Genomic DNA, 23,636 nt, shown 5'->3' with positions numbered 1-23,636 from the left:
ATGGTTGTCCTTCTGGAAGTTTCTCCCATCTCCACAGAGGAACTCTAGAGCTCTGTCAGAGTGACCATTGAGTTCTTGGTCACCTCTCTGACCAAGGCCATTCTCCCCCGATTGCTCAGTTTGGCCACGCGGACAGCTCTAGGAAGAGTCTTGGTGGTTCCAAACTTTTCCATTTAAGAATGATGGAGGCAACTGTGTTCTTGGGGACCTTCAGTGCTGCAGACATTTTTTTGGTACCCTTCCCCAGATCTGTGCCTCGACACAATCCTGTCTTGGAGCTCTACGGACAATTCCTTCGACCTCCTGGCTTGGTTTTTGCTCTGACATGCACTGTCAACTGTGAGACCTTATATAGACGGGTGTGTGCCTGTCCAAATCACGTCCAATTGCATTTACCACAGGTGGACTCCAATCAAGTTGTAAAAACATCTCAAGAATGATCAATGGAAACAGGATGCACCTGAGCTCATTTTGAGTCTCATAGCAAAGGGTCTGAATACTTATGTAAAAAAGTTTTTTACATTTTTTAATATATAAATCTGCAAAAATGGATAAACCTGTTTTCGTTTTGTCATTATGGGGTATTGTGCGTAGATTGCTGAGGATTTAAAACATATTTTCTTTTAGAATAAGGCTGTAAGGTAACAATGTGTAAAAAGTAAAGGGGTCTGAATACTTTCCGAAGGCACTGTATATCACAAACAATGCAATTATCACAACACGTTATTTTTCCTGGCTTGGCTTCCCCAGTGAATTTACCCACACACCGCTACTGATTATGCAAGTGATTATACCTGGCTGCTGGATGGTGTAATGCTGAGACAGAGGAGTTTAGAGAAGGGTATGGTGGACAAATGGCACACTATTCCACAGGAGGTTGGTGGCACTTTAATTGGGGAGGACAGGCTTGTGGTCATGGCTGGTGCCGAATATGTGGAATGGTATATAATACATCAAATGCATGGTTTCCATGTGTTTCATGCCATTCATTCATTCACTCCATTGTTCATTCACTCTCATCATGGGGTATTGTACATTGATTGATGAAGGGATTTATTTTTTTATAAAAAAGATAATAATCAGGCTGTAATGTAATGAATGGGTCGGAATAATTTCCGAACGCACTGTATAGGTGCATCAAGAAGTTTAACCTCTATTCCTCACTCCTACCTTCCCTGGCCTCAAGTCCAGCATTAACCCCTACCACTTGCTCCTACCTTTCCATGTCCCAAGTCTGTAGCGAAGGCAAGTGCATGCATTCACAATCAGTACATTTCGTGTACACAATGTTATCTTTTGTTGTTTGTTGCTGATTTATTGTTCATAGATTTTTTTTTTCTCTTCCATCTTGTGTAGGTTCCTTCATGTTACTGGAATGACTGCCATATCGGGAACATAACAGCGGGTGTGTTTGTATTTCATTGCAATACATTTGTATATGACTTGAGAATTACCTGTCCTTTCTCCCTTTTACCAGGAAACATCCACTGGTATATGAAGGACATATTCGGTGTGTTGGCAGGGAGAGTATTGTCAGCACAGCCTCTAAACCCCCATTTTCTATTCATCTCCATCTTTTTATGGGCTCCAGAATTGGAATGACATTTTAACACTCTTGTAAGCCTTCAGGGGATTGGCTGTAAAGGGGTTTATAGTTTGTGTTTATTGGTCAGTGAAGTAGGTCACTGAGTGGGAGGGAGTGTCACTGTGGATGGAATGAGTGGGTTTGGTCAGGCAAAAGTAGGAAATTACAGAATTCAAAATCTTTGGCAGACTGTGGTTGCGTTTTGAACTCAGATTTGAATGCCTGTAGGTCCTCCGATCCCAGGTGATGGATGTTTGATTGATCATCTACCTGCAGAAGGAGTTTTTATTTTTTATTTTTAATTGTACCTTTATTTAACGAGGCAAGTCAGTTAAGAACAAATTCTTATTTTTTATAAAATAAGAGTGGGTTAACTGCCTGTTCAGGGACAGATTTGTACCTTGTCAGCTCAGGGGTTTGAACTTGCAACCTTTCGTTACTAGTCCAACGCTCTAACCACTAGGCTACCCTGCCGCCCCTGAAAGTAGTCATGTTCCTTCAGTGTTTCTCAGAGGTTTAGAGAGTTGCTAACTTCACTCTGACGAGACAGACATGTCATACGGAGTGACAGAAAAGCGATCAATCCCTCCTCTCACTCTGGGCATGCCGTGAACAATGATCATCTGCTCTCACTCTTTATTCACAGATCTTTTTCACACCTCCCTCTCTCTACAGTACCACACTCACCATACCTTTCCTAAGGCTACTGTAGGTCTCCTGCATTGTGTGTAGCAAGACAAATGATAGGTGCAGGTTGGCCAGCCCTCTAGGGAGAGAGGGAGTGTTGCTTATAGAGAGAGTGTAGGTTAGAGGCTAAACTATAATGGCTTCGGCCTCAGGGGAACAGATGCTTACATGTTAGGGATGGCTGAGTGCCTTCAGTCTACAGGTCCCTTTGGCATTACATGCTGGTCCAACAGAGCCGGTCAAAACAGGGCTTCCGTCTGCAGGGGAGAAGGTCCCCAGACTCGCCAGCTGTAGTTTCAAATGTTCACAGTCAGATCGAGATTCAACGATTCTTGTTGCTGAAATTGCAGTCAATTAAATTTAGTGTTACAGGTCCCAGTTTTTGGACTGGTGCAGCAGATAATAGTTATTGTAACACAGGATAAATAAAGAAACAGGAGAGCGTGGCTTCTCTTTCAAAGGTTCTCTCAATTATTTTATTCAACATTTTCTCAAGTGCAAACGTCTTTTCATCGTTTTTCAATGTTTCCTTTTGTTTTCTTTAAAGTGTATTTAGTGATCTGTCTCATAAATCCCTGACATATTCACATCCTCAAATTCTTTACATTTATACCGCAAACACATTTACTCTTAACTTTAATTCACCTGTTCAGGTTATAATTATGTAGAAGACTGTTGCCTACTATAGCCCTATAGGAGACTCTAAAACATGAAAGCCTTTGAAGACTGGTATATCTCATTAGAAGTGTACGTTATACCCATGCTCAAAATACATTTAACCAGTATAAGAAGAGGGCTAATAGAAAGACAAGACTATTGCAACTGAGATTAATGCTAATTATTGGAAAATGATTGAACAAGCTAACATAACCGGAGCTAGCAACCAACTAACCGGAGCTAGCAACCAACTAACCGGAGCTAGCAACCAACTAACCGGAGCTAGCAGCTAACTGTGGCTAGCCAAAAGCTAACCGCAGTTAGCCAAAAGCTAACCGCTTTTCTAACATTTAAAGTACAACAATTACAAAGTTCTTAAACATCACAGTTACAACCTTAAATTGTCTAAACCCTTAGGATATTGTCAGGAGTGTCTTTTTCAAAAATATCAAGAGTTAACAATCAGTTTTTTGCTAGCAAGAGCAATTAAGTTGAAAATATCTACAAAATTGTGTATTAATGCAGGTGATTTCTTTGATTGGTTTGTGTGTGCACATGCATGTGAGCATGTTTGTTAGTCCGTGTATGTGTGCGTGTGTGCATTTTTGTTAGTGTGTGCATGTCTTCGTGAGATGGAGAAGGTGGGCTAGGATTGATGGTCACTTCTATTCAGATTACCAGAGGCGTGCATCAACCCTGGTGAGATTGGAATGGTTTTGTGGTTGGTTCACTTCATTTCTCTGTGATGTATGTGATGTGTCATCCTGAATTCATTTTAGCAACGCATTGCTATTTAGCATATGGAACAATTTGTTGAAACTAAGTATAATGATAAACATTATTATTATTATTATGGACTACCACTATCATGGTTTATGAAGAAATACTAAGTGTGTTGATATATGTTTGTATATTTGTTTTTGTAAAGATTACTCAGGCTTTTAACAACAGATAAGTGTGTTTATGTGCGGTGTGTGTATGTGTTCATTCATCTAAGTTGTCTCCGCAGTAATGTGGATCTTTTAGCCAGCTTCCTCACCATCCTTAAGTTCTCAGAACCAATTTGTAGATTCCATCTAAAGTTAGCCCACAGAGTTCAAGGAGAGGGTATGACCAGAATCCTTAGTTAGAATGTTTGTGTGTGTTATGGTAAACACACACACACACATCATGTGTTTTATCTCTGACTAAAATGCAGTCCCACTCTCCTCTGAGTTGTTGAGTCTGTTTACCATACATTTTTAAAGACAGATTTAGCTTTAAACTGGCACCCTCCCACACACTGCCTTTAGAAAACCTGCTGCGCCACGGTTTATATTTAATTTAGTCAACAACGACAGTGTGATTTGGAAATCCACCCAACCTTGAGAAAACATATGGCCCACTCTAGGCAGGCACAGGTTTGGTCCCGAAAAAGGTATTATAATCAAGTATCTCCTCAGGCTAGCTAGGCTACATTCAAATATTCACACATAACTTTAAATACATGCTGAATACAATGCTTTATTCTAGGTAGAATGCTAGTGTAGACATTGTGTGTCTCTGTGACTTCAGCCAGCCAGGCACAGAGAGGGACAGGACTGGATAGGACAGGAGACAGGGTAGCATAATGAGCCTGGTGATGCCAACATTGTCACATCCATTCCTGCCCTGGCTTCAGAATCAGAACCCATCCTCAGAATGTTTTGTACCCTCAGAACGGAACATCAGAGTTCCATCCAGATCCAACCCTTCCCTTCTCTTCCTTTATTATCCAACAACACAGCATATGGGGGATGATCAGGATGGCTGCTTGGCCAGGAATTCATAAGGACAGATGGAAAGTAAATGTGCTTGGGTTTGTTCAAACCATTTTGTAGCCCAGTTCCCATTTGGGGGACGATTAAGGAGAGTTTGGAGTGGAGATCTAAATTTGTAGCAATAATGCTGGCTCCCTCTAAAGCCATAAACATTTATGAATACAGTGTTTTTGGATGTCAAAATACAGGGACCAGTTAATGTATTATACCCATGGGTTGATTTTGTTACTCAGCAGATTCATAGTTACTATAAGACCTATTTTTCATTCAAATGGTGGGGGTCTGTTGAAGAATGGTGTCTTTTTGACATTTTTTCACTGTGTTTGGCAAGGTGGCATCCTCATTCATTCTCAGGCTGCTATTGGTGCACACAGGTGCATACTCAGCCTGAGATGGAGGGGTGTTGAGGCAGTACCAGAGCCCTGAGCCACACCCCATTCTGCACACCGCCATTGGGCCTGTGTTGATGACACACTGTCTAATGCCCGTGTGTGCACGCGTTCTGAAGCCAGGTCTTTGATGCTTGTGTCACTGACATTTGTTAAGGGGATACATTAAGGCCTTTACTTTAGCAAAAGAGGGGCTACATAGCAATTACTTATTTTTTTACCCTCTCATTGCAAATATCACTATTCTTGTCTTTGAATAGAATAGCTTGTGGGAGTTCTTGCTTTTGCATGAGTGTGTGCACAATATACATACGTGTGTGTGTGTGTGTGTGTGTGTGTGTGTGTGTGTGTGTGTGTGTGTGTGTGTGTGTGTGTGTGTGTGTGTGTGTGTGTGTGTGTGTGTGTGTGTGTGTGTGTGTGTGTGTGTGTGTGTGTGTGTGTGTGTGTGTGTATTAGCATCACAGGGGGAGAACTCTGGGCTCTCAGTCAAGCAAACAGATTTGAAGGGCACGGGAGCCAAACTGAAAGCTGCCCTCTGCCAAAGAGGAAATTGCTGGAAATGACTGCAACAGCCCAAAATGCATGAGAACACTGACACCAATGGAGACCCTAACAGAATTCGGTGCCACTTGGTGTCTGAGTGTGGGAGTGGCGGAGTTGGGGACACTTTCAGTCAGTAAATATTTTCTTCATTTTCTTTCTGAACCCAAAACTTTAAAATCACATAATCTAACACTCAAATGATAATCTGATGCTCTAATGATGACCGCGGGTGATACTACAAAATTATTTAGGATCACACCATCCACCTTGCACTGCACTCTGCTGCATTTTCCAATCAGAGCTGCCATCTGGGAACATTCATTATTTGGCAGCAGGAAACAAATGATATTTGAGCCTGGTGAGATCAACAAAATCTAGGACGGGATTCAATCCGATCGCTGCTGGTTGAAAATGCAGTTTTGAAGGTAATTTTCTATTGAGCCAACATCTGCAGCGTTTTACCCGGGAACATAGCTTTAAAAGCCGCATTTTAGCCATGCCTTTGACTATTTTCTACATTGTAGAATAATAGTGAAGACATCAAAACTATGAAAAAATACATATGGAATCATGTGGTAACCAAAAAAGTGTTAAGCAAATGAAAATATATATATATTTTTTTTTAATTCTTCAAAGTAGCCACCCTTTGCTTTGATGACAGCTTTGTACACTCTTGGCATTCTCTCAACCAGCTTCATGAGGAATGCTTTCTCTAAACCAGCAAAGCTGCCATCAAGCCAAAGGGTGGCTACTTTGAAGAATATCAAATATCACATTTTTTTAAATGTAGTAACCCCAAAAGTGTTAAACAAATGATTCCATATGTGTTATTTCATAGTTTGTCTTCACTATTATTCTACAATTTAGAAAATAGTAAAAATAAAGAAAAACCCTTTAATGAGTAGGTGTCCAAAGTTTTGACTGGTACTGTACATTGAGAGCTCAGTTCTTCGACTCTGCTCATCCATTGTTGTCAATAAGCATCTGGCAGGCTGTAGTCGTCATTTTCTCAGTTTTGACCCTGAATGTTCAGCAAGCAGTATAGTGTGTTGACTGGGATCACATGCTTCACATGGTGGCATAGCACAGACCCAGGGGATGGCCTTAATTAGCCTCAATGCTAATCATCTTGTTAACTGAGAGGAGTCAATTAACCAAATGACCACCATTTGAAAGAGGCGTCAAACGTCTTTGTCTCAGGCATATACATTTTTTTCTGAACAGGGGATTTGCATTTTAACAGCATAATGAACTCAGACTAATGCAGTCCAAATAAATAATTGATAAATATATATTCCTTATCAATAGTAAGCAGAGGAATGCGGGGGTACTATACTCATTAGTACAGATGTGATAATTGTGTGTTCTTTGTTTCTGTCAGTCACATGTGGGAGTGTGAACCCATGGAGGGGTGCGCCATGTTCTCTTTTAAAACATGATGGTTGCATTTGTGTCTGCTGATTTGATTTGTGTGTTCTGTAAATGTTTATAGTCCCCAAAGGACAATCCGTTTGCAGCAATTACAATTTCTACACATCATAGGAGGACAGGCTAATTCTAATGGCTGGAATGTAATGAATAGAACGGTATCAAACACAACATATATGGAAATCAATGAGCCTGTCCTCCTATTGCTCCTCCCACCAGCCTCCTCTGGCACCCATGTGTGTTAATTATCCCATTATGGGTGCATGTCTGTGTCTCTTTTTCTGTTTGTGTGTGTACAGATTTAGTATGTGTTTTGGTATTATGTTTCCCACAGGCATGTTCTCAGGCAAGGAGCCAGCAGCTTTCTCGGCTGAATCACACCACTGATTAAGATACATCACACCAATGTAGAAATAAAGAGCTTGTTTCTGACGCCACAGTGAGAGGTGGGTTTCTGACGCCACAGTGAGAGGTGGGTTTCTGACGCCACAGTGAGAGGTGAGTTTGGGTGCCAGCTTTGCATCCCCATGCTGTTCTCAGTTTCCAGAACCAACAGACCTGTCAGTGTCCATGTAACATTGTTCTCAGATTCCAGAACCAACAGACCTGTCAGTGTCCATGTAACATTGTTCTCAGATTCCAGAACCAACAGACCTGTCAGTGTCCAGGTTACAGCGGTCTAAGCAAATAGGCTCTCAGCCATAGAACCAAAGAATCAGGTACGGTGCGTTTTCACACTGAGCTAAAATTGAATAAGAAGCAAGTTATGCAAGGTTTCAGAATTGGTATGTGAGTGTCTAGTAAGACACAGTGGGTTATGGGGAAGTGAAGATGTGAACTGTGTGTTCTGCACGTTAAATGCTTACCAGCCTCTAGTCTCAGACACACTTCATGACCTCTCATGAAGTGTGTCTGAGACTAGTAGTGGGCTCTACTGACGGGTTATTCTAAAGTATTTTTGGGGCATTGGTTATGTCTGTTATATGAATGATATGTCACAGAGTTCCTTGTCCCCCTTAGACATGGTCAGGGAACACCTGTGGTACCTGGTAAGCTGGCATATTCACATACAGTATCTTTACAATCAAATTATAACATTCCTGAAAGAGAATAAAAATGAAGGCGAGGAAAGAGAGAAGAAACTGAAATATAAAATGGATTCTATTCTGGTTCCTGAGGCCACTAACAAGACATCACCAGTGCAATAAGACTGGACTGAGATGCCTCCTGCTTTAACAAAGATACAGCATATTCTTAACCTTTTTGGAATAGGGGGCAGCATTTTCACTTTTGGATGAATAGCGTGCCCAGAGTGAACTGCCTCCTACTCTGTCCCAGATGCTAATATATGCCTATTATTATTAGTATTGGATAGAAAACACTCTGAAGTTTCTAAAAATGTTTGAATGATGTCTGTGAGTATAACAGAACTCATATGGCAGGCGAAAACCTGAGAAAAATCCAACCAGGAAGTGGGACATCTGAGTTGTAGTTTTTCAAAGCTTGGCCTACCGAATACACATTGAGATATGGATGAGGTTGCACTTCCTAGGGCTTCCACTAGATGTCAACCGTCTTTTGAAACTTGAATGAGGGTTCTAGGAGGGGCTCATGAGACCTCTTTGAGTCAGTGGTCTGGCAGAGAGCCTTGGTCTCATGATGCGCAATCCCGACAGAGTTACCTCTCGTTCCAGTGCTCTGAAGACAAAGGAATTCTCCAGGTGAAACATTATTGATGTTTCATGTTAAAAACATTCTAACGATTGATTCCATACATCGTCTGACATGTTTCTAAAGGACTGTAATGGAACTTTGAGTTTTTCTGGATGAAGTGCCTGCGCCTCATGAATATGGATTACTGGGCTGAACACGCTAACAACAAGTGGCTATTTGGACATAAATGATGGAACAAATCAGTCATTTATTGTCGAACTGGAATTCCTGGGAGTGCCTTCTGATGAAGATCAAAGGTAAGTGAATATTTATGGTGTTGTTTCTAACTTTGTTGATTCCAAAATGGCGGATATTCCTCTGACTGTTTTGGGTTCTGAGCGCCGTTCTCAGATTATGCTTTTTCGAAAATCTGACACAGCGGTTGCATTAAGGAGAAGTCTCTTTCATTTTGTGAATGACACTAGTATCTTTTAGCAATGTTTTATGGGTATTTCTGCAAAATCACCGGATGTTTTGGAATCGAAACATTACTGCACGTAAGGCGCCAATGTAAACTGAGATTTTTGGATATAAATATGCACGCTATCGAACAAGATGTCCTATGAGTGTCAATGTAGCATTAACCCTGGAGTGATGAATGTGCAGATGATGATGTGGAAGTAGAGAGACTGGGGTGCAAAAATAAATCATTTGGGGAATGAGGTAGTTGAGTGGGCTATTTACAGATGGGCTGTGTACAGGTGAAGTGATCGGTAAGCTGCTCTGACAGTTGATGCTTAAAGTGAGTGAGGGAGATATAAGTCTCCAGCTTCAATGATTAATTGGGTTGGGCTAAAGTGCAATGCAGTCAGGTGGGTCATCAGCTGTTGCAGCAACAGCTAGATTCTACGCACAAAACCAAGTGAATTGATGATAATGGTGTGATGTAAGATACCGCTCTTAAAAAATGTGTCAATTGTCAACATCACGGCTCCTTTGATCTGTTGAGTCGCTGTTGATGGTTTCATCTTTCTTTATGACAAATGTTTTGACATTTGACATTTTTTGTACAATTGCTTTGTTCATTTCTGAGTCAAATTATTGTGAAGGAAAACATTCAGTGAATACAGAACACTCTGATAGCTCCCAAAGCGTGTTTCTGGGTTTCATCATTTTATTTTTTAATTTCACCTTTATTTAACCAGGTCGGCAAGTTGAGAACAAGTTCTCAATTACAATTGCGACCTGGCCAAGATAAAGCAAAGCAGTTTGACACATACAACAACAGAGTTACACATGGAGTAAAACAAACATACAGTCAATAATACAGTAGAAACAAGTCTATATACGATGTGAGCAAATGAGGTGAGATAAGGGAGGTAAAGGCAAAAACAAGGCCACGGTGGCAAAGTAAATACAATATAGCAAATAAAACACTGGAAAGGTAGATTTGCAGTGGAAGAATGTGCAAAGTAGAAATAAAAATAATGGGGTGCAAAGGAGATAAATAAATAAATAAATAAAATAAATAAATAAATACAGTAGGGAAAGAGGTAGTTGTTTGGGCTAAATTATAGATGGTCTATGTACAGGTGCAGTAATCTGTGAGCTGCTGACAGCTGGTGCTTAAATCTAGTGAGGGAGATAAGTGTTTCCAGTTTCAGAGATTTTTTTAGTTCGTTCCAGTCATTGGCAGCAGAGAACTGGAAGGAGAGGTGGCCAAAGAAAGAATTGGTTTTGGGGGTGACCAGAGAGATATACCTGCTGGAGCGCGTGCTACAGGTGGGTGATGCTATGGTGACCAGCTGAGATAAGGGGGGACTTTACCTAGCAGGGTCTTGTAGATGACATGGAGCCAGTGGGTTTGGCGACGAGTATGAAGCGAGGGCCAGCCAACAAGAGCGTACTGGTCGCAATGGCGGGTAGTATATGGGGCTTTGGTGACAAAACGGATGGCACTGTGATAGACTGCATCCAATTTGTTGAGCAGGGTATTGGAGGCTATTTTGTATTTCGCCGAAGTCGAGGATTGGTAGGATGGTCTGTTTTACAAGGGTATATTTGGCAGCATGAGTGAAGGATGCTTTGTTGCGAAATAGGAAGCCAATTCTAGATTTAACTTTGGATTGGAGATGTTTGATGTGGGTCTGGAAGGAGAGTTTGCAGTCTAACAAGACACCTAGGTATTTGTAGTTGAGGTGTTGAAAGGGGTTGCATTGTATGCCACTTTGCCTTCTCCCAAACCCTGATCTCTAGAATCTCTAGCTGTGCAAATGCCATGGTCACTAGGCTGTGTCGTAGTAAGTACTTTCCCATATCAAGTAGGTCCCAAATGTCTGTCCCATGGTGGTGAAAATAGGGCAACTATTACATGTTCCACTCAGTTACCTCCCTCTGCCCAGCTAATGGAAATCATTTTTATAGTTTGTCACTGTGCTGCTACCAGCTCGTTGTTGTCAAATCTCTGCTCCTTTAACTAAGAACTAGGATATACACTGAAATTGACACAATCCTCAGAAATGCAGGCATTTCTAGACACTTCAGTAACTTTAGGTATGGTGGATAGTTGGATAGCTGTAACCATGAGTGTAAAAATGTAAAATAATCCACTTATGTGCTCTCCATTTTAGCTATTAGGAAACTATCCGAACCATCAGCCCTATCTAGCCATGGTTATATTAACCATGAGCAGCGCCTAATATTTTAATGCTGTACTCTCAATATAGTGATTCTGCAAATATAAACAGTGCATCACAGTGCAGCACTCACAGGCTCCAAATAATGCCTGCATTAACCTGGCATAAACTCAAAATATATTAATAATTCCTGAATATTTTCTTCCAAAGAGCGAGAATTGAGGTAGGCTATTATATTAGCGCATGCAGCATGGCATAAATGTTGATGAATGTGTCTGTGTTGGAAATCCCTGGGGTTTGTCCTCTCTAAATGCCCAGACACAGGTTGATTAGAGTGGGAGTGGTAATGCACTATAAACTCGGGTTTATAGTCAACCTTGACATCTGCACAACAATAATGTAATTCCTAAAGGGGGCTATTTTCTTAACTCCTAAACTGTATGGAGGATTCCTCATTTCCGAATCCATAAATTTACTCTGTCCCTTGACACAATAGCTTCCGCCTCAGATCCATACATTTACTCTGTGGCTTGATGCTATGACAAAACACAATTGAAATATCTTTGCAGGTAACCTTGGCTCTCACTGATTGGCCGAAGGATCCATTTCAACAGTGTTGGCATCAGACCTGATGATGCAGCCTGCCTGGCACCGTGTCCGATGGCCAATATCTCATGGTGCCGTTGGATTGGCAAGAAGATATTGTGTCGGCATCTCTAAATAATCTCTGGAACAACATATCTCCTCAGCTGTTGTCAGGTGTTTTGAGAGGGATCCACAGCTCCTGCCTCCTTGACATGATAATGGCTGACCCTGGCTGTGACTTCAGGGGGAATGGGATATTTACACAAAAAAACACACTGTATTTCCAATTCACACATGCGTATAATACACACCTGTACGTGTGAAACAGGACAAATATAAATACACACCAAATGATTGTATTATTATGCACACAAACACACTCAGCACACATGAGATGAGCATTCTGAGTTAGCTGGTGGAGAGATTGAGCTGAGAGCTAACGGAAGGTGTGAGAAGTGTGGTGGATTTTCATTAATACGTGTGTGTGTGTTGTGGTGTGGTGTGTGTGTGTGCGTGTGCGTGTGCGTGTGCGTGTGTGGATGAGGAGAGCAGGTGATCACAGCTTCCCCACAGCAGGAGGTGAAGAAGCGAAGTTCAAGGAGAGAAGCAGATGTTGAACTGACTGAGCTGTAATAATTGCTGAGAGAGTGAATGATGGGAGGAGCACCGGAGTCAGTGTGTGTCTGTAAATCCTAAACCCAGGACACAGCGTTGGATCAAAGTGTGTGACAAACAGTTACACATGTAACTTATCAGGCCGAAGCATGCTCCCGGTTTTGAAATGAGAGGGGTGTGGGGTTTTTTGAGAGGGGAAGGAGGGCCCCTCCCATTCTGACAGCCTTGTTTAGTGTTTACAGGAGATATAGTGGCCTATCTTGCGTAACTTCCTCTTCACATCTTCCTCCTCTCCTTCAGGGGAGGTGAGTCTAAAGGAGAAGATGCGATAAAGAGCAGGAGAAAGGGGCCATCGTATTGTACCTTTAGCATCAGACAATTACTGTACTGCCAAAGGAAGAGATTAGGTAATAGAATATAATAGACCAGAAATTATGCTTCAATGTTGGTGGTATAAATGTCTTATATCAGATTGATGAGAAAATTACCTTTGTGCTTTTCTTTGCTTTGAGGATGTTTCATTTTGGAGTTTAAAGTCTAACAGCACTGGACAGCATAGCTGTGAGAAGTAAATATGAGGAGATTTTACAGGTTCAACAGGTTACCCCCAAGTTCCTGAATCTATTGAACTAAACTGTATCATGCCTCACGGATATTGCAGTGAATTGCAGTTGTAGAATGTTGTTAAGCATCCCATTCAAGGGATGAATGAAAACACCCAAAAAATATAAATAATTGCATCTAGAAGACCAACTGAAATAGGCATACAGAGGGCCTCCCGAGTGGCGCAGCGGTCTAAGGCACTACATCGCGTTCGATGGGTAAGGGGAGGGTTTGGCCGGCTTGGATGTCCTTGTCCCATCGGGCACATGCACATTGACTTTGGTCGCCAGCTGTACAGTGTTTCTTCCGACACTTTGGTATGGCTGGCTTCTGGGTTAAGTGGGCAGTGTGTCAAGAAGCAGTGCGGCTTGGCGGTTGTGTTTCAGAGCATGCATGGCTCTCTTCGGCTCTGAGACCGTCCGGGATTTGCAGCGATGGGACAAGATTGTAACTACCAATTGGATATCACAAAATTGGGGAGAAAGGGGTCAAAAGGAATACCCTAAAAAAATCTAAAAAGAAAAAGGCATGAAGAAGACAAACCAACTATCCAAACCACATGCTGGCCAGACAAGGCTGCTCAAAAAAACACAATTCAATGTAACCTTTATTTAAACTAGGCAAGTCAGTTAAGAACAAATTATTATTTACAATTACAGCTTACAGGTGAACAGTGGGTTAACTGCCTTGTTCAGGGGCAGAACGACAGATTTACACCTTGTCAGCTCGGGGATTCGATCCAGCAACCTTTCGGTTACGGCACAACGCTCTGACCACTAGGCAACCTGTGGCCTCAAGAGTCCGGGTTCTTACATGGTTTCATTTTTAGTTCACTTCAAATCAAGGCGACCTTTGTCTAGCTTTCAGTCTTTTCCTTCAAGTCTCTACCTTTAGGTCACTGAGACAATGGCAATCTCCACAGCACTACAAAGAACAAAGCTTAAGCTTGCAAAATGTAACTTTTTGGGGGACCTGACAAAATGTACATAGAAATGCGAGTTATAGATCTGTGATTGTCATTGAAAGCAAGTCTAAGAAGCGTTAGATCTGTTCAATGTGTGCTATTTCTATGCTTCCCATTCTTAAGTTTTGTATCTTTTGAGGTTTTGTAGACCAGCTTCAAACAGCTGAAAATACTATATTTTTGTTTACTGAAAGGATATTTCACAGCGGTTTAAATTCTGTAATGATTCTCTACACTATACATTGCCTAATTTATTGTTTGTGACAAACAAGCAAACTATTCGAATTTTAGCAACCAGGAAATGGCGTAGCGATCTCCTTTAAGAGTATTGAATTAAATAATGGCAGGGGCCCCAGACCAGCGTGTGTCACTATGACAACTGCATCAAATGATGATGGTGGTGCAACAAGGGAACGGCTCAGCCTTCCTCCTCCCATCACATTAATACTTTATCAGCCTAATTACTACGCCAGGGTCAATGTACTGTACTGTAGTGAGTCTCCCTGCCATTCAGATGAATTACACACACACTGTATGTGTCCCAATTGGAACCCTATTCCCTATATAGTGAACTAAGGCACCTGAACAAAAACATTAGGCCCTACAATATAAAGGGAATAGGGTGCCACTTGGGATACGTGTGGTGGGAGATCACTCAACAATGACTAATGGTACAGCGTTTGGCGTGCGGCGAGATTAATCTGGGATATCATGAAAAAGCCATCAGATCGGACTCAGTTGTTCAGATAATTCCCTTTTTACATTATACATCAGCCATTTTCTCTTAGCACCTCAGTTCTTATGAAGGGCACATCTAAACAGGGTCAGCTGACCGTTATCAGAAGACGATAAACCCCGTCAGTAAATTGAGTCGGAAGAAGACGTGCAGCACAAAATGCAGATAATTGGGTTTGACATGCTCAGACTTCATTAAATCTGTATTCATTGGGAGTTTCGCCATTACATTGTCATTAAATATTCTTTATTGTCATACTGCAGGGAATATAAGGGGGAGCTCTTATTGCATTTCTGAGGTATTTAACCATAAGTTGTGTGTTTTCATGCTTTCACACAAACATTGTTTGCTTTCACACAAACATCGTAATGAGGAGAGCAAATGTGAGTCTGGTCATTAAGTGGTTCTACTCCCTATATACATAACATAGCACTGTCAGAGAGAGGAAGAGGGGGAAAGAGGCAGAGAAACAAGGCAAATGAGGCGAGGATAGAGACACTACCAAAGAGGGTTTTCCAAGAAATGACTTGACTGCACTCCACAAGGAGCTCTGAATTCTAGATATTGTTGTTTTCATAGCTCCTGCCATGGAACAAGAATGAGGGTGGAGGAATGGAGGGGGCAGAGATGGATTGGATGGAAGAGTCACCACCTACCTCGACCTCAATGAAGTCAAGTTGTCCCAGCGAGCTCTGAGTAGGCCTTCAGTTTGTCTACAGTCCACGTCTTCACCAGAGTCAGTTTGTACACTGTCCTCTGTCGAGAGACTTCCTAACCTCCTGACAAATATATGAACATAGAGACACACATTTCCCTCAGATTACACAGACCCACGAAGAATTTGAAAATAAACCCAATTTTGATAAACTCCCATATATATTGGGTGAAATACCAGTGTGCCATCACAGCAGCAAGATGTGTGACCTATTGCCAAAAGAAAAACACATTTGTAAATACAACCCATATTTATTTGACTTCCCTTTTGTACTTTAACTATTTGCACATAATATGACATTTGAAATGTCTTTATTATTTTGGAACTTGTGAGTGTACATTTTTTATTGTTTATTTCACTTTTGTTTATTATCTACTTCACTTGCTTTGGCAATGTTAACATATGTTTTCCATGCCAGTAAAGCCCTTAAATTGAATTGAAACAATTGAGAGAGAGAGAGAGAGAGAGAGAAAGAGGGCGGGGGGAGGAGAGGGAGATAGGGAGTTGCACAACTGAATGCATTCAACTAAAATGTGTCTTCTGCATTTTACCCAACCCCTCTGAATCAGTGGGGGGCTGCCTTAATCAACATCCACGTCATCATCACAGGGGAGTAGTTGTTGTTGGAGGTTAACTGCCTTGCTCAGAGGCAGAACAACAGATTTTTACCTTGTTGGCTCATGGATTCGATCCAACACCCTTTCAGTTACTGGTCCAACACTCCTACCCACCAGGCTACCTGCCACCCCATAGCCGATTGACCTTTAGAATGTAATCACTGTTAATTATAAACACAGCACAGTAAAAGACATGCTCAATTGAGAGTGACAGAATTGGGACGTATAGAAGAATTAATAAATGTATTAATGTCACTCGTCTCTATCCAGATTGTGATGATGCTTCATGCCTCACCCCCATCTGTCTGTCGTGATCGAGGGAGAGTGAGACATGATGCATCCACAAGCTGCGCATTTAGAATGTCATTTTGTCGTAAATGCTGTGCAGAGTATTTGAAATGTTACGTTTTTCGAAAGATCTCCATGATTTTGTACACTGCTAAGGTGTTTCCCGAGCTGTTACCCCATATCTGTAGGGTATAATGACATGAAAAACCACCCATGAAACTGTCTGTAAGAGGCCCCTCTATCAATCTCATTCCTGTCGTTTTACGGCTGTCAAACAGGTCAACCTACAGGTGAACCTTCATCACGGTCACCGCCCATAACACCTGTCATCCAGGGGCGAGCTCCACCTGCTGAGGTCCCCTGGCAATCTATTAACCTGTGACGGTCAGGAACACACCAACAGGAAATGGAATGGGGGTCGAAATAAATAGGCTAACCCCCATTCCCTGACAAAGGAATGGTTCTCCCCGGATTAACTGCCTCATATTTCACATCTATACTAAGCACAGTATACTTCATACTGCCTTTTTTCTCAAAGTAAATAGGTGAGGGGAGAAAAGGTTGGAGCTAGCAGAAAGACTAAGTAAATGGCGATGGGAGAGAAGAAAATAATGGGAACTGGGTACACACTCCTCCCCTGTTCCTATACTTCTCTCTCTATCTCACTCCATTTCTCTCTCGCTACCCTTATCCTCTTCTCAGAGAGAGGGAGAAGTGGTGGCTCTGGCCCCTTCAGCTCAGTGGGGTATGGATAATTGGGCCATGGTGCCAGGGAGGAAGGCAGGGAGGTGAGGTATTTGCAACCACCTCCCGTCCAAAGCCAACAGAGCAGCCACAGCACAGCTCCATCAGTCCCTCAGCACAGGGATGAGGCCAGGTTGGAAAGCAGAGCAGAGAGAAAGAGGGAATGGTCAGAATGAGAGAAGAGAATATCAGGGGAGAGGGAGCTTAGCAACCAGGGATGGGGGTGGAGCCCACCATGAGAGGAAGCTGAGCCACACAGAGATGGGATCACTATGGCCTAACTCACTACCTCTGTTAGTGTCTCTGCCTGTTCCCTAGAGAGGCTGTTCAAGACTGGCAGGCAGGCACACCTGTTTTTTGGTCATATTTTGAGTCTGGTCGGCAGACAGGTGCTTTGTCTATTACTGATAGTTTGTATATATATATATATATATATATATATATATATATATATATATATAGTTATTATGTAGATATACTGTATATAGAATCGTAGGAATGCAGACAAAAAATATGTCTAACTACCTTGTTCTTCAGAAGCAACCTTCTTGTGAGCATCCCATACACCATGTAAAAGGATACATTGACAACCCCTTCTTCAGCCATCCCTTACTGTATATACCATGTATATCCGCCAATATTGCACCTTCCATCACAAGAATGTACAGATCTACATCATCACAAGTCACTGGGCCAGGGAAGGCGAGAAGGAGAGCTAGAGAAAGAAAGAGAGACAAGAGACAGATTGAGACCTCACTACTCCTAGACAAGAAACTTGACTGGTCTATCCTACTAGCTGCAGAAAACGAACCAGGCAGAACCGAATAAAAACCACTGGGTACAGGTACTAAGTGATAATAAGTAAACAACAGTTTATACAGTCTACCAGTAATTTGCTCACTTGACAATAAAAGAAACGCTAACCACGACTATTCCTGGTGCATAGTGAAGGTTTTTCTGCCATGAAATTTGCTTTATTAAGTGTTAAAAACATTCATAGGTAGTGGATAACGATGAGTTACCCGAATGCAGAGTAAATCACTTCGATAACTGGTGAAACGCCTCACACAGACGGCAATTACAGCAATCCATTTGGCTGCATTTACCACCAGATTTACAGTGAAAAGAGGTTCACACATGAAGCTGTAATAAACCTGTCCATTGTCTAGAGTAGACTGTGCTTCAGAGGGGGGGAAGCTGGCAGGTTGATTGTAGCCAGGAAGTGAAGACATCCCAATAAAACATTTTACAGCCCAAATCTATGTTCAAGGTTGTTATGCTACGAGGCCACTGAGTGCAGTTTTTCTTCCACTGCTTTCTAGAAAAGGGCTAATGAAGGAGGTTGAAATTAGAGACGCTGTTAGAGGGAGAGTGTGTGTGTGTGTGTGTGGGTGTGTGTGTGTTCACACTGTTAGAAGCTTTGAAAGATACACAGATGCATTGGGTATTCTTATAATACTGGGTAAAATCAGGCTACCCTGAAAGGATAGTAGGGGAGTGTTGGGGAGGAGACTCATTTTCAAGTTACCACCTTCACCGTAGCAACTTCATGTTGTCATAGAAATTCTCCAAAGAAAGAACACATCCACAGTGTTTGATAAGACTTATAGGAGTTGACTCTACATTTCCTATTATTCCTCACGTCACTTCTTGGAATTCATTCATTGGGTGACTCAGTCAGAGAAACACAAAAATATGGGGGGAATGAGTGTATGTGTGTGTGTGTGTGTGTGTGTGTGTGTGTGTGTGTGTGTGTGTGTGTGTGTGTGTGTGTGTGTGTGTGTGTGTGTGTGTGTGTGTGTGTGTGTGTGTGTGTGTGTGTGTGTGTGTGTGTGTGTGTGTGTGTGTGGAGAAGGAGAGAATGCTGTGTTGAATGGCTGTGTCTGTCAGACAGTGAGCAAGTCTGTAATAAAAGGCATGATTAAATATAAATAGTTCTTCTACGGAACGTCACCATTGATGAAAGCATTGGAGTTCCAACTATTCTATTCAGATGGAAAACATGTGCTGCAAGCAGACTCAAGGTCCTCTTCTTAGAAGTTAGAACAAAAATTACCCCTCTTCTACTTCTCCAGTGCATCGCAGGGCAGAGTGAACTTCGTGAACTGTTTTCAATCAGGATGGCAGACAATGTTTCTCTTCCACTCTGATATGGCAGCAAATGATAGCGGACAGAACTTTTTCAAAATATGAAGTCTCTCTCTTTGAAACATTTCACAGGGAATATAAGTCTTGGGAGAATAAGAGAGGGTTACTGTAAAACTCGACTCATAAAACAGCCTACATCTGTAGTTCCTTGCATTTTCCAGAGGGTATACTGAAATGAAGACGGTTTCAATTCCAGACTTTGCCAGTGACTTGCATTTTCAGAGATTCGTTTGGGGGTCACTGTTCATTAAATCAGTCCCAGAGTTGAGTTGAGGTTCCTCAAGAAGCTGAGAAGCTATCTGGCAACAACAAACCATTAAAAACAGGCTTGGAATGGATTACAAAGAAACACTGAGATTCCCATTCCACTGAGGTGTCGTTGACCAACTAAAAAAGCTTGAGTAGAAAGCTGCAGAGACCACTGCCATTATTTGTCACTCAAAGTTCCCCAATGAGGTAAACAGACCTTTCCTACTTTCGTATTGATATTTCTCTCATTTCAAGTACAGGGAAATATATGATAATGAATGGAACCACATTACACTTCAGTGCTCCTGGTACTGTATACCATTATAATCAGGAGGAAATAGACATTTCCACTAACCTCAGCCACAATAAAGGATCAGCATACTGATGTATGAACATATATTATCATCACACTGTACCATACCTCTCCAACCATCCAGCAAAGTGACATTGCGATGTCTGTGAATGTGAATTTCAGAATTTACATATACACTGACAAAAATATAAACGCAATATGTAAAGTGTTGGTCCTATGTTTCATGAGCTGAAATAAAACATCCCAGAAATGTTCCATGTGCACAAAAAGCTTATTTCTCTCAAATATGTATATACAAATATATATATCTGTTAGTGAGCATTTCTGATTAGCCAAGATAATCCATCCACTTGACAGATCTGGCATTTCAAGAAGCTGATTAAACAGCATGATCATTACACAGGTTCACCTTGTGCTGGGGACAATAAAAGGCCACTCTAAAATGTGCAGTTTTGTCACAACACAATGCCGGGCAATTTTCATGCAGACTGAATGTCCACCAGAGCTGTTGCCAGATAATTGAATGTTCATTTCTCTACCACAAGCTGCCTTCAACATAGTTTTTAGAGAATTTTTAGAGAAAATGTCCAACCGACCTCACAATAGCAAACCTAGTGTAACCATGCCAGGCCAGGACCTCCACATCTGGCTTCTTCACCTGCGGGATCATCTGAAGGGCATGGAGGGTTTCTGAGAAGTATTTCTGTCTGTAATCAAGCCCTTGTGTGGAAAACCCTATTCTGATTTGCTGGGCCTGGCTCCACAGTGGTTGGGCATGGCTGCCAAGTGACTGGGCCTATGCCCTCCAAGGCCCACCCATGGCTGCACCCCTGCCCAGTCATGTGAAATCCATAGATTAGGACCAAATGTATTTATTTCAATTGACTGATTTCCTTATATAAACCGTAACTCAGTAAAATCTTTGAAATTGTTGCATGTTGCGTTTATATTTTTGTTGAATAGAAATCACAGTGTAGCATATTCCTGTTATGCCAGCCAGTATGTAAAGCTAGTGATACTTCTCATAGAGGGGACAGGGAGAGTGCTACTGTATTCCCTCTCCGCTTTGATTGGTAAAGGAAAACTCCCAGGATGCACTGCGCTCCTTGAGAGTGAAAATATAAGGCATCAGAAGGTGTCCATCATCGCCAACCACTCGTATCTGTTTGGAGTTTCTTTTTTAACTCTCCTGGCTTTTAATTTTGAATCGTGGAGATGAGAATTCTCTACTGTTGCCTCATCAAATTAGGACACTTTCCATGGATAATGATCATGCTATTGGACAGATTTTAATTTTCAACCAAACTCCTATAGTCATTGGCATGCATTGGCAAGACAGCACAAACAGATCTGGAACCAGGCTAGTCACAGTATAAAACAGCAACATGACTCACATGCAAGGGAAAAAACGGCAACTTACCTACGCGTCAAATTGGTCTCTGTTCCCCAATGAACATCGGTTGTATTACAGTGTTATAAAAGTGGAAAATTGCCATTCATTGATATCTGCTAGTGGTGTGAAGCCAATTACCGTATAATTGAAGCGCAACAGGCAGATAATGAAAGAGGCTCAATGCTACAATTCATTTGGATAATAAACAGGCTATAATATTTAATCCCTGATGAGAGGACACAATAGCAGTCACTCAGCTAATAGAAACAGTACTTATCAGGGCTTTTCTATAACAATGATTTTGATGTTTGGATGAACATTCAGTAAAAATTAAGGGGAGGGTGTGGTTGGCTTGACACCAACTTAGTCAATTAGTTTTGAGGGGCTGGGGTTGGACCACTGAGCCTGTCCGAACTGGCTACTAGTATTTATAATAGGAACAAGTTGCTTTCCATTCCCATTCCCAGCATGGTTCCAACAACTGTTGTGGTGTTGTATCCAGGCCAGCACAGTGTAGTACAGCTTACCTTGGCTCGGTTTATCTTAGTAGTGTTAGAACGAAGGGTACTAGAGGTACTCACCTTTTCACCCAGATCCTTGAGGCTGTCTAGGAACCTCGGCCAGAAGTCATTGAAGAGCAGCCGGTCGATCTTTTTCAGACTGCCCTTGGTGCCGGCACCCACACTCACATACAGCTTGGTCACCGGTACCAGACTCTTGGAGGGGAAGAGGTCAGAGAGGAATAGGATACGGGGATGAGAGCGAGAGAGGGGGAGGGAATGGGGAGACAGGGAGAGAAAGAGAACAAGGGGATAGTGAGAGAGAGATCACAGTGAGAGAGAGCGAGAGAGAAATCAGTGTGGGACACAGCAGGCGAGAAACATTTTGGTTTGCGCCGCCTCGCTCTTCCTCTCTTCCTTGAGTTTGGCAGAATGCCAAGATGATTTTGCACCGCAACATGTTAACCGTTGAATGTTACTGGATTACTGTCGACTCCAATAACGCCACAGGATTGGGTTCTCTCTCCAGAGAGATCAATCAAATGTATTTATAATGCCCTTTTTACACCAGTAGTTATCACGAAGTGCTTATACAGAAACCGAGCCTAAAAACCCCAGAGAGCAAGCAATGCAGATATGGAAGCACGGTGGCTAAGAAAATCTCTAGAAAGGCAGGAACCTAGGAAGAAACTTAAGAGTGGAACCAGGCTCTGAGGGGTGACCAGTCCGCTTCTGGCTCTGCCAGTTGGAGATTATAAGAGTACATGGCCATTAAGGCCAGATCATTCTTCAAGATGTTCAAACATTCATAGATGACCAGCAGGGTCAAATAATAATCACAGTGGTTATATAAGGTGCAGCAGGTTAACACCTCAGGAGGAAATGTCAGTTGGCTTTTCATAGCCAAACATTCCAAGGTAGAAACAGCAGGTCCAGGACAAGGCAGAACAGCAGAAACTGGAACAGCAGCACAACAAGGTAGCAAGTCCGGTGAGCAGGTCAGTGGCCCCATCCAAAGTTACTCCCGGACAGGGCTGAGTATAGCCCACAAAGATATATAGCCCACCACCGTACGAGCCCGAGGACAGAAAGGATGGGAGAGCGGGAGCAAGCCAGTGACTCAGTCCCCGTAATAGGGTCAGAGGTAGAGTATTGCAGTGGAGTGAGGGGAGCCGGCCAGGCAGAGACAGCAAGGGTGGTTCCGTCACTCCAGTGCCTTGCCGTTCACCTTCACACTGCTGGGCCAGACTACACTCAATCATATGACCCACTAAAGAGATGAGTCTTCAGTAAAGACTTAAAGGTTTAGACCGAGTCTACATCTCACATGGGTAGGCAGACCATTCCATACATATTTTACTCTACAGGAGAAAGCCCTGCCTCCAGCTGTTTGCTTAGAAATTCTAGGAACAATAAGGAGGCCTGCGTCTTGTGACTGTAGTGTGCGTGTAGGTATGTATGGAAGGACCAAAAGCATGGATTAGCTTTACTGCATAAGTCTTGGACAAAAAGTTTAAGATTTTTGCAATGTTACGAAGATGGAAAAAGGCTACTCTTTAAATATTTTTTATATGTTCCTCAAAAGAGGGATCAGGGTCCAGGGTAACGACAAGGTCCTTCACAGTTTTATTTGAAACTACAGTACATCCATCGAGACTCCGAATGACATCACCAAGAGTTAGTATATATAGTGAAAACAATGGAACCTTGAGGATCGCCAAAACTTACCATTGATTTGTCAGAGGACAAACCATCCACAGAGACAAACTGATATATTTCCTAAAGATAA

At 42.1% G+C, this 23,636-nt stretch overlaps 1 protein-coding gene across 1 annotated transcript in view; it reads right to left on the bottom strand.

The window, feature by feature from the left end:
• Nucleotides 1-23,636, bottom strand: part of LOC118396861 (S-adenosyl-L-methionine-dependent tRNA 4-demethylwyosine synthase TYW1) — an 83,824-nt gene that overhangs the window by 2,430 nt on the left and 57,758 nt on the right. The window contains 3 exon segments of the mRNA XM_052468762.1: nt 15,537-15,567; nt 15,569-15,651; nt 21,929-22,061. Of these exon segments, the coding sequence (XP_052324722.1) occupies nt 15,537-15,567; nt 15,569-15,651; nt 21,929-22,061 (247 nt within the window).

The sequence above is a fragment of the Oncorhynchus keta genome, chromosome 18, assembly GCF_023373465.1.
Source record: "Oncorhynchus keta strain PuntledgeMale-10-30-2019 chromosome 18, Oket_V2, whole genome shotgun sequence".
In the NCBI taxonomy this organism is placed as follows: Eukaryota; Metazoa; Chordata; class Actinopteri; order Salmoniformes; family Salmonidae; genus Oncorhynchus; species Oncorhynchus keta.
The sequence above is the reverse complement of the archived record's forward strand: the minus strand, read 5'-3'. Positions and strand labels throughout refer to the sequence as shown.